Source organism: Polypterus senegalus, chromosome 1, assembly GCF_016835505.1.
Source record: "Polypterus senegalus isolate Bchr_013 chromosome 1, ASM1683550v1, whole genome shotgun sequence".
NCBI lineage: Eukaryota > Metazoa > Chordata > Cladistia > Polypteriformes > Polypteridae > Polypterus > Polypterus senegalus.
Genome location: NC_053154.1, coordinates 31,084,699 through 31,101,877, shown reverse-complemented (window position 1 = coordinate 31,101,877; position 17,179 = coordinate 31,084,699). Strand labels below are relative to the sequence as shown.

The window sequence follows — 17,179 nt, the reverse complement described above, 5'->3', positions numbered from 1 at the left end:
ACTGATCTGGTATTGAAATCTGTATTGTTGTCCGTGATCTGGCAAAATTTTATACTGGATACCCTTCCTGACATAACCTTCCCCATTTATCTGGGATTGGGACCAGCACAAAGAAACACACTGGTTTGTGCATCCCCTGTGGCTGGATTACCTGTCCTATATTATATGTAAAACATTTTAAATCTGTTCCACTGCTCCTCGACTGTTTCTCTTCTTAAAAGCTTATTCCAGTTCATTCTTTTTAGACTTTGCCCTTTTTGATTCTGCTGTTGTGTTCTGCTACTTGCAAGTTTATCCCAATTAATATCTGGGATGATAAAGTCCCCTATGACTGTATTATCCCTTTGTAAGTTTGCCTGTTTGATATTAAAAAAGAGCACATTGAAATTACTGTCTTCATTGCAGTGGGTATATAGCACAATTCTAAAATAAGGACTGTGTACCTATACATCCATTTAGAAAGCAGATGTCCTTACTCAGATGTGGCTTATAATCCAACTGAAGAAAATGTGTTTTACATAAATGGGAACCCCTTCTTTTCTTTTCTGTTTATCCTTCCTAAAAATATATTTAACCACGTAGGTTACACCATGATGACTTCTTTTTTTTTTTTTTTGCTTTAATAGCATAACTATGCTCAGCTACATACAACTCCAACTCACTTGTTTTATTTTTTGATACTTTTAGCATTAAATCAAGCTATTTTTTAATATGTTACTTACTTTACTTTTGCACTTAAAATATTGGGTAAAAATTTATGTTACTATGCATATTTGCCTTTACACTTTTTTGTTTGTCCCTTCATGGAGAATTCCCAATTTGCCCTGTCCTAAACTTCCAACCCAGCCCCTCCCCCATAGTTTAAACAAACCACAACGGACCTACTCATAATCATCCTTAATACATTGGTGCCCATGTGGTCCAAATGTAACCCGTCATGGCAGAATAGCTCCCATTTATTCCAAAACAAGTTCCAATGACCCATAAACCTATTCTCTTCTATCCTACACAAAGTTTTGAACCATGTGTTAAGCCATCTCATTTCCTCAGTGGGCTGCGTGTGGGGGGAACCGGGTTTGAAGAGGATGCAGGACGAACCAGGTGGGGAAGGGTTTGGAAGAGGAGAAATAGGAATCGAGAAATGCCGTGTGGGTTGCATGTGGGGGGGACCGGGTTTGAAGAGGAAGCAGGATATAATCCCTTTTTATATAAGAGATTATATATATATATATATATATATATATATATATATATATAGAATGACAGATGACAGATTATTGAGTGCAAACTTATCGCTATCCAAATTCTGAAACAATCTTCATTCATAGAATCTTTCTCCTTCCTTCCGACACCAATCTCCCTTTTAAATTTAAATGCACATAATTCCCACTCAGACTCGCCTTCTCCATGACTATCAACAATCCCAAGGACTAACGTTTGCAAAGATTTGCGTTAATGTACAACAACTAGTCTTCAACCACAGTCAGTTGTACGTGGCTTTTTCTAGGGTTTGATCTTTCGACTCATTATCTGTCGTCTCCAGCTAAACACCTATTCACAACTGCATCTTTCAAGAAGTATTTCTTTCTTTCTAAATTCCTTTCTCACCGTTTTCCGTTCCAATTCTTACACCGCCGTATGCTATGGCGGGCGTTGGCTAGTAAATGGTTAACATGTATATGAGCTTCTATGCCGACAGTACATTGGTTCCATGTCTTGTGAAACACCAAATTTCAGGTAAAATTGCAATAGTTAGTGTTGACTGGAGCACAGAATAAATAATATGTTTTGTGCAAGATTTCCTTTCAACATGTAAACAAGCAGCTGTAGTTTCATAGGCTTTGGCCTCATTCATTGCCTTATCTTACAAATATATGTGTTTGCATACCAGTAATAGAACTGAAAGGTAGTACCACATGGCCTTCAATTAAGATAGATAGATAGAGATAGATAGATAGATACTTTATTAATCCCAATGGGAAATTCACATAATCCAGGAGCAGTATACGGATACAAAAAACAATATTAAATTAAATAATGGCACCACCTCTGGTTTTCATATTACAAATTGTATTGAAAAATTTGCTTAATATGTTTTCAGTCAAGACTGGTCTTTTTAATTCTGCTTTTGCTTCTAAGTAGGTGAGATGTGATAGCACTTTTCTCTTCTTAAGGTGGTCATCATGTTCCAACCTACAATGTGCATTGATTGGTCATAGTTATACTGTTTTTATCTTCTAAGGAATCATTTACATTAATTGTATGATAAAAATTGGATCTTTTGAATTGTTTTTTATCACCGATTTCAAATCTATCATTGCTGTGCTGTGCATTGAATAAAACAACTAAGAAATTGCAAAATGTTGAGTGAGGGGTGAAAAAACGAGCAGTGTCTTGCACTCTTGAAGTAGATGCTGTAAATGGTTTTGTTTAAACTTATTCTTATCTTGTAAAAGATGTTTGTCCTAGGTTTCTGTTATACTCTCATTTAGTGAAAACATTTATTCCCTATATTATGACCCCCATTATTTGCATTTTGTTAAACTTTGTATGACTTTTTTTTGTTGTTAAATCTGGTAAGCATAATTTGCCAAGAACTGCAGTGATCCAGGTGTGAGTGTAAGGGTTTAATTGGTCTGTATGGGGTTTCTTCAGCTTCTCCCTTTTCCTCCCTAATCTAATATGTGTGTGCCAGGGTAATTGCTGTTTATAAATTAGTCTGGCGGGAATGAGTACAGGTATTCACTTAAGGTTGTCCTACAGCTGACTTTTATTCTGTACAGGGTTTGACCCTGCTTTTCTCACTGTGATACACAGAATGGAATAAGGGTTTCAGAAAGCCAAGGAATGTAAGTACATTATGTAAAAATGCAGGTATACTGTATCTCAACTTACAACAGGGTTAAGAAGTAAATCTGATGTTGTATATAGTGCACAGTACTATACAATACAAGTACCAATTTGCACAAATGTTACATGAAAAATAACTGCACTCCAAACAACTGTCACTTAAAAATACAGTATATTGCAGTAATATACATGTACACTGCTGTATTTAAATAGCCCTAGCACAATATTGAAAATGAATAAAAAACTTAGTGTATGATACTGAATATGTACAGGATGCTCACCATAACTTATAACTTATAGCTGGCTGAACTTTATACAGCATACGTATTTAAACACTTTTGCAGAATATGTACATTACTGTAGAGAACTGTAATAATATCAAACTTTTAATTTAAAGCACTTTTACTCGCTTATGTGCACAAATTGTAGCACAAAAAAGGGATGAGGTTGGTTGGGTTCTGTTGGTTTATGGACTGAAAATTTCCCGGAGTCAGTTTCTACAATGATTCTTGAGTATATTTATCAACTATGCCACTAGGTATCATATACCTACAGTTTTAGTTAATTGAACGCGTACATTATTTCTGACATTTATTCTGCAATTGTGCATGTGACTTTGGCAATTTTTCTTACCCCATACTGTATAAAGGATCATATCAAGCATGAAAACAGTGGTGATTGCATTGTTGCAAATTGGGTGACTTTTTAATGAAGAGTTTCCCTGTGAACAGACTGTTTGTTAATTAGCAAATTACAAAGAGCTGCTATAGTGTATTTGGGAAAACATCAGGAAAATTTTCCAGAAAATTGGTAAACGCAAAAATACATTTTGCACCATTACAGTACACCTGCAAACATTGCTGAAGCATGACAGCACAGTTATACCTGCATCCTTGTCAGTGAGTTTTTATCCAAAAGCAGCATTGTTGTTGCCGGGCACCGCCACTAATATGACAAGTCTTGCTCACTGTGACTTCTTTTTGTTCCCAAAATTAAAAGCATCCATTTCTCACACAAGCTGGTGACCCACAGTAAGTTGTGACTTTAGGTCCACCAGATCTCTTCCTATCAGACTTCAGAAGGCGTACTAACACAGACTGTTCCAACTCAGCTTTAAGACAGACAGGGTTTTTAAGTAATCAACGGAAGTTGTGACACCTATGCAAATTGCTTGCTACAACTTGCAAGACTTAATTTACTTTAATTGCCGCAGAACATCTATAGGTTGTAACCTTTATGTTGTTCCCTGAAGAAGGCTCATTTGTAAAATTCTGATATTTCCTTTTTTTTCAGCTTTTGTTAGCCTAAACTTTAAATTTAAATTTGTAGCAGTTTACTGGTTACCTTTTCACCATTTTAGGTCATTCATTGATTTTCCATTGATTACATTTGCTGAATAACATGTGTTCTACAACTTTTGACTACTATATGTGTATATGCTATTTTTTTTTTTGTTTGTTGTTAACATGTTTGCTTTTTTTACTCCTTAATTAATGCACTAATTCATGGATGGTATGCAAATGTATAGCCTTCCCCTTTTTTTTCCCCAAGTCTCCATTGTTATGCTCCTGGCAGCATAAGTGCTCTTTTTACCACACGGCCCTGATGACTACAGTCTTCGTCTTCTATGTCTCAAAAAGGTTTGTGGATGCCTTTTGGTACTTTTACCGCAAATGCAAGTTGAACTTGAGTCAGATTATCGTAGGCTGAGGTGTATCTGTACATTTAATTAAGAACAAAATATTAAGTATATTATGCCCTGTTTCATTCTTTCAAGGATGAAGAAGCTCAACAATCAAAAGTCAAAGAGTGGGCTAAACTTTTGAAAATCAGAGAATTTGAATTCTTAAAGTATGTAAGTATTCCAGGCTTTTTTCTCCATATAGATTGTGTAGTCCATCACTTAGTTATTTCTAAGTACAATATATTTGCATAGAAATAAGGTTAATTTAAAAATTTTATTTATAAATTAGTAATTAAGCATGTATTTTCTAGTGCAGTGTTTGCTTTAGATTGATTGATTGATTGAGCTGATTAATTCTTGTTAAACTTGATGAGGTAAATGCTGAAGGACTTTTGTTTCTGGCTTTCTCAGGGGCTCTTTCAAAATATCAGAAAGCAAACTGCTTACTGATTTATGAGTGTGGGAAGGAATATTTATTGTGAAAATTGGTTTCATCACTTTAGTGATGACAGAGTCTAATGAACTTGAAGAAAGGAAGAACAATTGTTTTGTGTTTGGGAAAGTTGAAAGAAAGTACAGATGATAATGAATGAATATGTAATAAAGGGAAGACTTCTGTTGTAGAAAACTAATGAAGAGAGTTTTTTCAAGAGATAGTTAAGTGGTCAAAGATACATTGTGTGATGTGAGCTCAGGTCCGAACACCATCAGGCTAACACCAGCACTTTGTCCAAACACACGTTTATTAAGCATAGATAAAGTCCCACACAGCACACAGTGCTCCCAGCACCAATCACCCACTTCACGGGTCTCTCTCTCAAACGTCTGTGGGCCACCTTTCCTCTCCTCACGGGAGCTTCATCCTGCTCCCGCCCCTGACTCTAGCTGTCTGAGTGGAGTGAGGCGGCCCCTTTTATTCCTACCCGGATGTGCTCCAGGTGCCTGATGACACTCTTCCAGCAGCACTTCCTGGTGTAGCAGAAGTGCTGCCCTTGCACCTGGAAGCACTCCAGGCATCCATGGAAGGTCCTTCCTCCACCCTGTCAGGTGTGGCGGAAATGTCGATCTCCATGACGCTTGGGGTGCCCCCTGGAGGTGGCCATGGGCTCCATTGGGCTTGAGCCTCCTTGCTTCTTCCCTGTGGTCCCCTCAGCATCCAGGGCAGTTGCCCCCTCGTGGCCTTGGGGATGTATAGACCACCTCTTGGTCCTTCCATGCGTCCCGGCTGGGTCTGACCCCCAGCCTCCTGTGACACTGCCCCATCGGCAGCGAAAACCCGTTGGATGCAGTGGCCTGTCCTGTGATTGCAGGCCTTCTACCAAGTGGGTTCAAAACTCAGTCGTCCAGGGCCCAGTCCTGCAAAAGATAAGGTGGAAACAGGGGCGGAGACGTTGCCCTGATACCACTGCTTGGCGTCCTTCACTCCATTAAAGAGCCAATGCTCCCCCCTTCGGCCGGCACCCTGGCGGCTGAAACCTCTGTGCCCGCTCCGCGGCCTTCGTACCCCCATTTTCAGGTTGTCTAACGGGACCGCTGACACTCCCGTCATCCCCGCTGATTTCAGGGCTTCCCTCTGCGACGGCAGAGGGCGGCCCGTCACTATACGTGAGCTTGCGGTCTCACTTTGTAGGAAGAGCCGACTTCACTCCTCCGGTTTTTCCTTTTCCTCTGGGGTGCCCTGGTGGCTTGAGTCTCCCAACGGGATAGGCAGAGACTCCTCGTCTCCACGTCTTCACCCCTGTGGGGCGGCTTGAGACTGATGCTGGCTCTGGCAGTGGGGCACTAGGACCCGCGGCACTCATCAGCCGGTGTCTTGTCTCCACCCCTACCATACGATCAGCCCTCTGCGTTGCCTCCACTATCAGAGACGTGGCTACTCGGTCACCGGAACCGCACGATACCGGGACACATTTGCTTGTTTCTCCATTTCTCTTTACTGTACCGGTCTCACTTACCCATACCACCACGATCCTCCGGCCAGAGATTCCAGCGCCGCTCCGCCCCGAGACATAGCATCTGGGTCGTGCCGAGCCGCAGGCACAAACAGAGCATCAGCCGCCGGAGGACTTACCTGTTGATTGGTACTACTCACCGGCTGTGCACTGTGGAGCTTTCTTCCGGATTTCTTCAAGTCCTCCCCTGGCTCAGGATGGACGTTCACTGGTCCTGCCTTTGACCAATCATTGACAGGAACATGGCACACACCGTCCAATCCCTTTCCTGTCACAGGGAGGGACTTCCGGTCCTCTGCCATCTTCTTCTGCTCCCTGATGCGGGGGTTGATCTTTCTGGCAGCTCTTCTGCTGCAGTGGCTTTCTGAGCTGCAGCGGCTCCTCCTCCCCAGCTCTTCGTGTGGCCGTCGCTCCGCCAAAGCCTACAGATCGCCACGCGTCTGCCACCGACGTGGATCTGGGCAGTCCCTGCCTAGAATAGATAAATAAGGTCCGACCCCCGAGGGCCGGCTGCCATTGGGCAGGGAACTTACCTCATGGACCTCATCTGTCCAAGGAGCCTTCCTCGGCATGGCCTTCCGTGACACAATACCATTCTGGGTGTCCTTGGCGGCGGCACACTTGTGGGAGTCTGCTGCACTGATTTTCCTCTGCCCGCATCAGGTGGATATGGTGGATACGGGGACCTTCGGCGGCTCCCTGAGTGAGTCGCATTCTCTCCGAGGTGTGTATATGGGCCACTTGCCTGCAGCGTGAGAAACTCCTCAGTGTGCATGCGCAAAAGGAAGAACCCGCCCAACCATGTATAATTAGATTTAAACAAAAAACTTAGTAGAGACAATGTAGTAATTAATTTAAAGATGAAAGTCTGTGTATTTTGTTGGATAAACTTTTAAATATAGGTAAATTCAAATTTGTACAATTTTTATGTAAAATAAACTCATTTATATGGGTAAAATAAAAAAAAATGTTTTTTTTCAGTGATAAAACATCACAGCAGTTTTCTTTAGGAATAACAGTAACTACAGTGTACATTTTATTTTACCTTTATTTTCTCTTCACAAATGCCTACAGCCATTCTTTTGGTCCTCATTAACAGTACAACTTATTTTGCTATCAGAATGGTTGATTTTTCTAATGTTTGCCAGTGACAGTATGTAGCCTTACTAAATAAACTTAACAAAATCTTATCTAGAATAGGGCTTCTGTATTAGTAGCTAAATCAGGAAAAACAACTAACAATGCTTTTTTTGAAAGATATATGATTTTATATACACATATACAAAACAAATTGCTCTTCTGATATTTCACTAAATAACATGAATAAAAAATACATATTAGCATTAGCACATTAACCTGTTTTTTAAAGAAAGAACCTTTGAGCTAAGTCTGAAACTATCCAACTTCAAAAACAATTTCATCAAAAATATACCAGAGCTCTTTAGTGTAACTTAAGTTCAGTGAATATATAACACCTAGTAACATGGCACATGCAAAGTTACCAAGAATGTTTACAGCTTCAGTTCTCACAACAATAAGACAAACATCTGCTGCTTCTGCATCAGGAGCACCTTCATGCTTTACTACAAATATTTTGAGAGTATCCGGACTCCGGGCAGCCTGAATACTATCAGCTTCTATGTCTTAAAGGAAGAAGAAAAGTGCCAAAATTAACATTAGTATCAAATATATCTACAATTCAAAGGAATACTCCACCGAAAAATAAACAATTTAACTATGTTGCTTGCCCCAAGTTGGTAGAGCTGGCTGAAAATTATTTTAATCTCAGGTTTTTAAATAAACTAAAATGGATCCTAATGCAATACAATTCAATAGGAACTGATCCAGAGTAGTACCAAACTATCAAAATGTTCATAACAAAATCTCAGATTACTAATGTTGCATAATATAGACGGATGACATCCAGCTAAGTGGTTCAAGAGGTTTTGTTTTCTTAATTGGTTCTAAATGGCATCTCCCAAAAATGAAATCAATTGCTTCTCTTTCAAACACATCATAGATGAATGCCTATTCTAGATTTGGTATAGACATTTCTTTAGTTTTCAAAGTTTTATGCAAGAGCATCCAGATGTGTTATTTTTGAGTTGCAACAGGACAATATACTGTCAAAGCAAAGAATAATTAAGATAATGTAAACTACTGAGTCAAAGAATATAGTGTTACTAACGTATTATAAGTATATGTTCTGGTGACTGGGCATTTTTTAATTTCACTCAGTCAATGCAATATTGAGAAACAGGCTTTATCTCAACATACAGAAGAGGAAAATAAATTAGAACTAATCCACATACTCTTTGAAAAGATTCTCCACATTCTCACCGTTATTTTATCAAAGAGTGGAGACCAGTCTTTGCTTGTGGCCACTATTTTTCATTTTAAAGCAGTATTAGGAGGCATTGTGAAAAAGTAACCAAACCACATAATTTCATACACATCTCTGCAAGAAATTACTAATTTTTCTTACCCTAAGTAAGGCAGCATAAACTTGATTTATTTTTGTATGGCACCGCCCTTATTCCAGAAAATGCTTAGCAGCCAATGTATGAATTTATCCTGGGAAGATATAAACTTTGCAACCAGGTGGGTTGTTGTGATTCTTCACTGATCTGCACATTTACAGCACAAACCATAAAGTAAAACTAATTACACAAACATATTCTGAAATGATCAAAACAGGTGTTTTCTTACAGTCAACTTCAAAGCTCTAAAATTACACCATATTACACAAAAGAAAAAATAAACTGTAACAACTCCAAATAATTTAGAAGATAAATGACGTTAATATTTTTTCAGGACCTGTGTGAAATTGAAAAGAGCTGTCCATTTTGCTGTGAAATCTTTAATCCTTTTTTTCCCCTTCCTTTGTGCCTGCTGATGACTTCTCTACACTATAGCCCTTGTAGTAAAGATCATATGTAGAAATGCATAGGAACATCTTTAAAGTTAGATAGATAGATAGATAAGAACTTTATTTATCCCGAGGGAAATTCTTTTGTCATATACATGCTCAGTGCAACAAGAGGAATAAAGATAAGGTAATAAAGAGTTAAGAAGATCAGTAGTAATAGTGCAAACAGAATAACTAAATAAACAGAATAACAACATAACTCTCAACAAAATATCAAATAACTATAACTATAACTAATAGTTTGTATTATAACTATATAACTCCTTTTATGCAAAGCAACAAACAACTATAACAAAAAACTATAACAGATATAATAAATTACAGATTATTAGTGCAAGTGGTGCATGTGATGATGGGAAGGATCACCTACAGAATGAGGAAGAATTATACAGTCTTATTGCCACAGGTAGAAAAGATTTCCTGTGGCGTTCGGTTCTACACTTGGAGGCAATGAGTCTTTTACTATGCGTGCTCCGATGAGCCATCAAGGAGGCATGCATGGGGTGAGAGGGGTTGTCCATGATACCGAGAATCTTTTTCAGCATTCTCCTCTCAGACACCTCCGCCAGGTTCTCCAGTCTGACACCCAGGACAGAACCAGCCTTTTTAATCAGTTTGTTCAGCCTGTTGACCTCAGCTGTCTTCAGCCCACTGCCCCAACACACAGCTGCAAAAAACACCACACTCTCTACCACAGAGTGATAGAACATAGTCAGCATCTTCCTACAGACATTGAAAGGCCTGAACCTCCTCAATAGGTAAAGTCGGCTCTGCCCTTTCTTGAAAACCGTGTTGGTGTTCTTGGACCAGTCCAGTTTACAGTCAATGTGTACCCCCAGGTACCTGTAGTCCTCAACCACCTCAGCATCAGTTCCTCTGATGGTGACAGGGGTGGGAAAAGGAGCCTGTTTTCTAAAGTCCACAACCAGTTCCTTTGTCTTTGTGATGTTTATCTGTAAAAAATTTAGCTCACACCACTCCACAAAGCTGTCCACCACCCTCCTGTATTCCTCCTCCTGTCCTTCCCTGATACAGGCCACAATGGCAGAGTCATCAGAGAATTTCTGCAGATGACATGACTGAAACCTGTACCTGAAGTCAGACGTATAGAGGGTGAAGAGGAAGGGTGATAGGACAGTTCCCTGCGGCACCCCCGTGCTGCTCAGGATGCTATCCGAGCAGCAGCTCTTCAGCCGGACATGCTGTGGTAGATTGGTTGAATAGTCCGTAATCCAGGCTACCAATTGGGCGTCCACCTGCATTTCCGTAAGCTTATTTCCCAGCAGTGATGGTCTGATTGTGTTAAAAGCACTGGAGAAGTCAAAAAACATGACCCTCACAGTGTTCCCAGCAATGTCCAAATGAGAAAAAGCCTGGTTCAGCAGATAGATGATGGCGTCCTCCATGCCGATACGGGGCCGATAAGCAAACTGAAGGGGGTCCAGCCAAGGTTCTACCAGCAGACGCATATGTTTCAGGAGAAGTCTCTCCAGCACTTTCATAACGTATGAAGTCGGAGCTACTGGCCTGTAGTCGCTGGGGGTCAACGGGTGGTTCTTTTTGGGGACTGGAACCAGACAGGATGTTTTCCAGAGTGACGGGACCTTCTGCAGTTTCAGACTCTTGTTGAAGATCAGATGTAGAACTCCACACAGCTGGTCAGCACAGCACCTGAGCATCCTGGGACTGATGCCATCAGGACCTGCAGCTTTACTGGGATGAAGTCTACATCTAAGAGTCTAAGAGCCTTTGACTCTTTTTTGAATGTCCGCTCTAAATTGGAAAAATGGAAATTCTGATTTGCTCTTGTATGAACATTTGAGTGGTGCTGTTTATTATTCGACGTGCTGGCACAGTTTCATGGATTACCTTGAGTAAGTTGCCTCGAAAGCTTGCATATTGTAATCTTTTTAGTTAGCCAATAAAAGAGTTCATTTTGCTTGACTTCTAACTACATATAACAATTAATCAAATTTATTTATCAACAGCACATGCCAGTGTTTTGCAAACAGTCTGAATATTTCCAAATGATCTTCCAGAGACTTAAAGTTACCATTTACAGTATGTGTCTCCTTTGGACTTCACCTTGTCTTTTAGGAGCGTTCCTGTAACAGAGCCCCTGCAGACAAGAAACAAGATGTTTTTAACCTGAAGAGTATGATTCGGAAACTGCACATTAAAGAACCAGCAGAACTGGTCATGTCTGTACTTGGACGTAGGTATGTTAACTTTAAGATTTTAAGTGGTGGTTTATTTAGTATTTTCTTAAATACTTTTTTTCCTAAATATATTTTTCAAACTAATGCTAATGTATAATTTAAAATTATTTTCCTCCTTTATCTTTTTAAAGTGATTTTATTGACTTCATGGTTTAATTACAATAAATGTAGCAGGTGAACAAGCCATATAGTACCACATCTCAATTAATACAGATACCCCCTTCACCATCTATCTAGAGAGCAGAGAAAGAAAAAGACTTAACATAAAATAATCACTAAGAGATACTAAAATATGACTGAGATAAACAAAGTTATAATTTTGTCCACTTTTTTAAAAAGAGACTTAATTGACTAATATTGGAATGCAGTGAAAAATACATTTATTCATTTTAATAGCTTTTCACGGTAAATGTGAGATGACGACATGAATAGCTGATGTCTGGTTTAACATATTCCATCAGATTTCTAAAGTTAAATTTGGATAACTTTTTAAATTGTTGTGTAACTATAATTCCTAAGCACATGAGCTACTGTGAGACAGAGGAAATTTAAGCTGCCTTAGAAATCAATTAACAGAAAATATGTTCTTATTCAGATTTACTCTGAATCCCAAAATTGTATACAATTCTTCCAAAATTTATTTTGTACCTTCAGCTCCTTCAGTACATTTAGTATATAATCAAGTGATAAGTACGAGTCAATAATTTAGAACACCATGTCCGTTACATTAAATTATAATTTCTGTTAAATTCTCACCATTATATTTGCTTGATTCTCTGATTGGTTATGCAAGTAAATTCTAAGTGGTATTATGAAAATAGAAAATAAAATTGGTGGCAAAGAATATTCTTGTTGTGAGCTGGACTGGGGTGGTCTTCCTCTAGGCACCAGTTGACTTTGACCTACTGTAGGAGGCCTCAAACATGGGAAGCTAGCAAAATAACACAAAATGTCCAAAAATATAGCAAAAGCTCCATAAAATAGAGGATGAATGTAAACCCCCGGTATGTGGACAAGAGGAGAAGTAAAGAATCTTTGTAAGTTAGTATTTGTTAACAGAAAATAGAATATACTTAAAAGATCAAAAGTATGCAAACAGAGTTGCCTAAAATAAAATCCTACAGCAAACAAGTCCCAATATACAATTCAGAAACCTTAACATAGAATCATGGATTCAGCAAAACCAGGAAAATGAAAAGAATATAGCATTACTCGCAAAGAACACCAAACAAACATAATGATTAACTGGCTGATGGCTGGTGACATCAGGGTGGTCCCGCCTCCTGGGGCTTTACCTGCAAAATACATAGAATGGAAGCACAATTTAAAAGACAATACCAATTTACAAAATAGAAACTACAAAAAATATATTTAAAAAAAATTCAAAAATGACAATAAAACACAACATACACATACCATTTTATATAACACCTGTCTGTTAGAGTTTGTGCAGAGCTGTGCCAGCATTAATCTGAAAAATGAAAAAGGCAAAGGTTATTTCCACAGTGAATGAAAAGAACACAAGGTTAGAGATACAGCTTATCAGTAGTTGTAAAACCACAAAAGTTTGCCATCCTAACAACTACTTTACTTAAGGTGAACTGCAAGCACTTTACTTCACCACCAATATTATAAAAGTGATCCAAAGGTGGTCTGGCAAAAGGACTTCAGTATTTTAGAAGCTTTGAAAAAAAACTGTGCTTATTTTATATTTGCACAGGACCATATAATGGTTACCAGCAGCAGTTTATATCTGTCATTTTTCTTCTCGTTAGCAAAAATGAATTGCCTCCGTTAGCTGCTTCACTGTAGAACAGATATCCCAGTTCTTTCAACTTCCCAAAATTCACAAACTGTATAATCCTGGATGCCCTAATGTTTCTGCATTTAACTGTCCCATATCACTTATCTCCACTTTTCTGGACAGCCTAATTAGATCACTGGCCGAAGCTCTTCCTTCCTATAAGCTATTAGCTAAACAAACGAGCTAGATGGACTGAATTGTCTTCTCTCGTTTATTACATTTCTTATGATCTTATGTTGTTGTACTAACTTTGCTCTCAAGTTGTTTAACAGCATTTGGCTTGAGGGTTCTAGCTATATTACCCATACCAAGAATATTAGTTTTCTTCGCACAATTCCTCATGATGAAGACCTAATTGCTCTTGTATTTGCCTTTAAAAATGTCTTGTCCAGAACTTGCCTACACAAAGTCTCATCATCAGAATGGCAGAAGTTGTACCTACTTCAGTCCTTTTTTGTTTCCATAGCAACTTTTATTACCAGGACAAAAGCCACAGTGGGTTCAACATTTGGACTTAGCTATGCTAACATTTCTGTTGGTTGGCTAGAATAATGCTTCTTTACTTCTTACCTTGGCTTTATACCCCACCTGTACAAACCATACACCAGTAATTAAATGGATGCTGCCTACTGCGCTTACAGCTTGCTACAGACATTAACTAATTTGCCAGTTTCTGTTTTTAGGTTCAAATTTAAAATAACTATCACAATTGTATCTGCTTTTCAGGATTTTAAATCTCTGTTTGTTATAAGTCATCTGACTCGCACACTAATCTTCAATAAAGCTCCTTCTATACAAGCAGACTAAAAAGTCTCTCTTTTCATCGCAAAGACAATTTAATGCTTGGCATACTATTTTACATAGGAGATTTTCCTCTCCGGCTTTGATAAAAATAGATAACATTGATGAATCTGATTCAACACAGTTGTTGTTTTTTTTTCTTCAGTTAAATTCACTATTAAAATGTTAATACAGTGATGAAAATAAAAAAAAAATTGATTAAACCAGATAGCAATCTACTGTAGGTATCTGTACTCGTTTAGCTTTGAAGTATGTTTTTAAATAAAAGTAAATTATTACATTCACTTTTCGAGCTTTTATCCTTCAGAGTAAATGCTAATCAAATTATTCTTCAGTGTATGTGTCCTTAAATAAATTATGCAAAATTTCTTATTAGCAGTTTCCTTAGCTGCTTTGTATTAAGACCACTAGTCAGAGCAAAAAAATAGAAACATGAATAAATCAGGGAGCACCAAGAATAAGCAAAAGCAAAGGCTTTCATATAAGTTTGGTGTTTACGTGTCATATCCCTAATTGAGTATCTGCAAAGATGCTCAAAAGGCATAAAAGAAGAAAATATTAATAAATATTGATTAAACTTGTAAATATAGGGTGAAAGAAGCAGGTTTGATTAAAAACAGTCATTAAGGTATGCCACAGAGTATCTGTTTATTGTTTATTAGCACATTCATTCCCCATATTCATATGGTTCAGTACGTATAACTTTTGTTCAAAAAAATTATGGAAAATGTGATATAGTGAAAATTATAACTCATTGTGATGCTGACTAATTTTGTGTACATTTGGGTTGACACAGTGGCTCAATATGTATTGCTATTGCCTCTCAGTGTTTGAGACCTGGGTTCAAATCCTGGCAAAGGCACACCTCCCTACCCCCATGTGGAGCTTTACCACGTTATCTCTGTAGTGTGATCCAAAGTGAACGGGCACCCTGTCCAGGACTGATTCCTATCTTGCAACTTAATTTCAGTGCTTATGTTTATTAAGTGAATACATTTTCCAGCCTTGACCTTATTTTTTTCTGTATGAAAATTTCTGTGGAAAAAATATGAACAAAAGAATTGTTGTTTTGCAAAGATACTTCCTGCTCAAGTCGGTATTATGCACACATGTTCTCCAGTCATTTAATGACAGTCCGTGAGGAATAGGTTAAGCATGTGCATAGCTTGCAATCAAGTGAGAAACCTGAACAGAGGTTATAGGCATATACTCCACATTTATTCTTACATGTGCTTGGGGTTAATTTTGTCTGCCCTGTTTAGTGATTATCGCATCAGCACTGGATATAAGGTAAGAAGCAAATGTGGTGGATAAGTACACTGGTTCTTTGCAGGTGTCTGTCACATAGACAATCAAAAAAGAGTGTGCTGCATGCATTCCAGTACCATAAAACTACAAATAAAGCATCAGTTTAATTTTAATCCAGTTATTTGTAATAGATAGCTTGAAGCAGTGTGATCTGGTGGTGCAATGACCAGTTTTCAGACCTTGAATCTTTGGGACCTCGGGTTAGAGGTGGGAAAAAGATGGATTTTATTTACTTCACATTACATGAAGGACAAAATACATTTTGCTAACTGGGAAGTATTACTGACAAATTTCCAGCATTCAGTGTTAATACAGGTAATCATCTGTGGTTAAACATACTCATTAATACTGATCAATTCATGAGGACAGGAATGCTAGTTCTGCCCTATAACTCTACCTGTGCTAAAACATCTATACTAAACTTACTAAAAAAGTAATCTAATTAAATGTTAATTCATACCTATAACTTTTTTTCAGTTCTTGTCACTTATTTGTATTCACTGTAATTAATGTTTCACTCAATAGTTGTCAGAAGACAACTGGTGCATTTACATACATGATACTACTGGCAGCAACAGGCAATGTCTTTGTGAAATAATGCAATAATTATTGTGAAATAATACAATACTTTTGTGGTGAAAATAAGCTTCATATAATTTCCTTAGCTGCATTTGGCATTTTTATTTTTTTTTTTGAATTTCGTTGGTGTCTTGAAGTGATTTATTTAACCTTGACAATTCTGTTTTTCACCTTTTTCTTTACATAAATCATTTAACACTTCATGAAAATTAATGTTCATATGTTTCCTCTTTTTTCTTCCCCTATCACAAGGTATCCATCTGATATGCAGTCTTACTTTAAAAGTGGGTTGTCTGGCCCTTGGGATTCTCAACGTGCTGGAAAACGAATGAAACTGAGTCAACCTGAAACTTGGGAACGAAAACTTTGTCTTTTGGGAAACAAAGCAGAAGTTTGGGAAGACCTTATTGGTAATTTCTCTATATGATAATTAACAGTTTTTTTTTTGTTTTTTTGTTTCTGTTCTGTTTAAATTAATTAAGGAAAACATAATAAACATGTAACTAATTTACCCTTAAATACTTGTTGTATGTGCCGAAAATACTTATTTAAACTTACTATACTATTGTTTGGTCTGATTAATTAATTTTTGTTTAAGGAGTTAAATACAATTTATTGCCTTGTATAATTTGTAATTTTATCACTCTCTTAGATAAAAATCAACTTGGCTTCATGGCAATGCTAAGGAATCTGCGTAACATTATCATGAAAAAAGTTAGTGAAGCTCATCACAAAAAGATCATCCATAGGCTGTCAGATAAGGTGGGTTTATGAAAAGGGACTAGGTAGTATTTTAAACTTTAATTATCATACACAAAGCTTACTTTATAGAAAGCAGGGTTTATTTTCAACTGAGAGTGTAGGTTGTAATTACATTTCTCTACATCATCTCAAAGGAAACTGGTTCTGCTACTTTTGGTTATATTGACATAATATAAAAAATATATAAACTCATCTTTATTATCATTACTCTTTTCAATTTCATGCTAATTTGCAAAAATAAGTTATGTTTCTTGTATGATTTGTTTGACTTGGCCTGACTCTACTTTCCAT

The 17,179-nt window shown here is 37.7% G+C and overlaps 1 protein-coding gene across 4 annotated transcripts in view; it reads left to right on the top strand.

The window, feature by feature from the left end:
* tep1 (telomerase-associated protein 1) overlaps positions 1–17,179 on the top strand; it is a 156,932-nt gene that overhangs the window by 29,111 nt on the left and 110,642 nt on the right. For all 4 annotated transcript variants that reach the window (XM_039745513.1, XM_039745490.1, XM_039745498.1 and 1 more), the window contains exons 7-10: positions 4,628–4,705; positions 11,513–11,634; positions 16,379–16,536; positions 16,779–16,888. In XM_039745513.1, the coding sequence (XP_039601447.1) occupies positions 4,628–4,705; positions 11,513–11,634; positions 16,379–16,536; positions 16,779–16,888 (468 nt within the window). The remainder of the gene's footprint in view (positions 1–4,627; positions 4,706–11,512; positions 11,635–16,378; positions 16,537–16,778; positions 16,889–17,179) is intronic.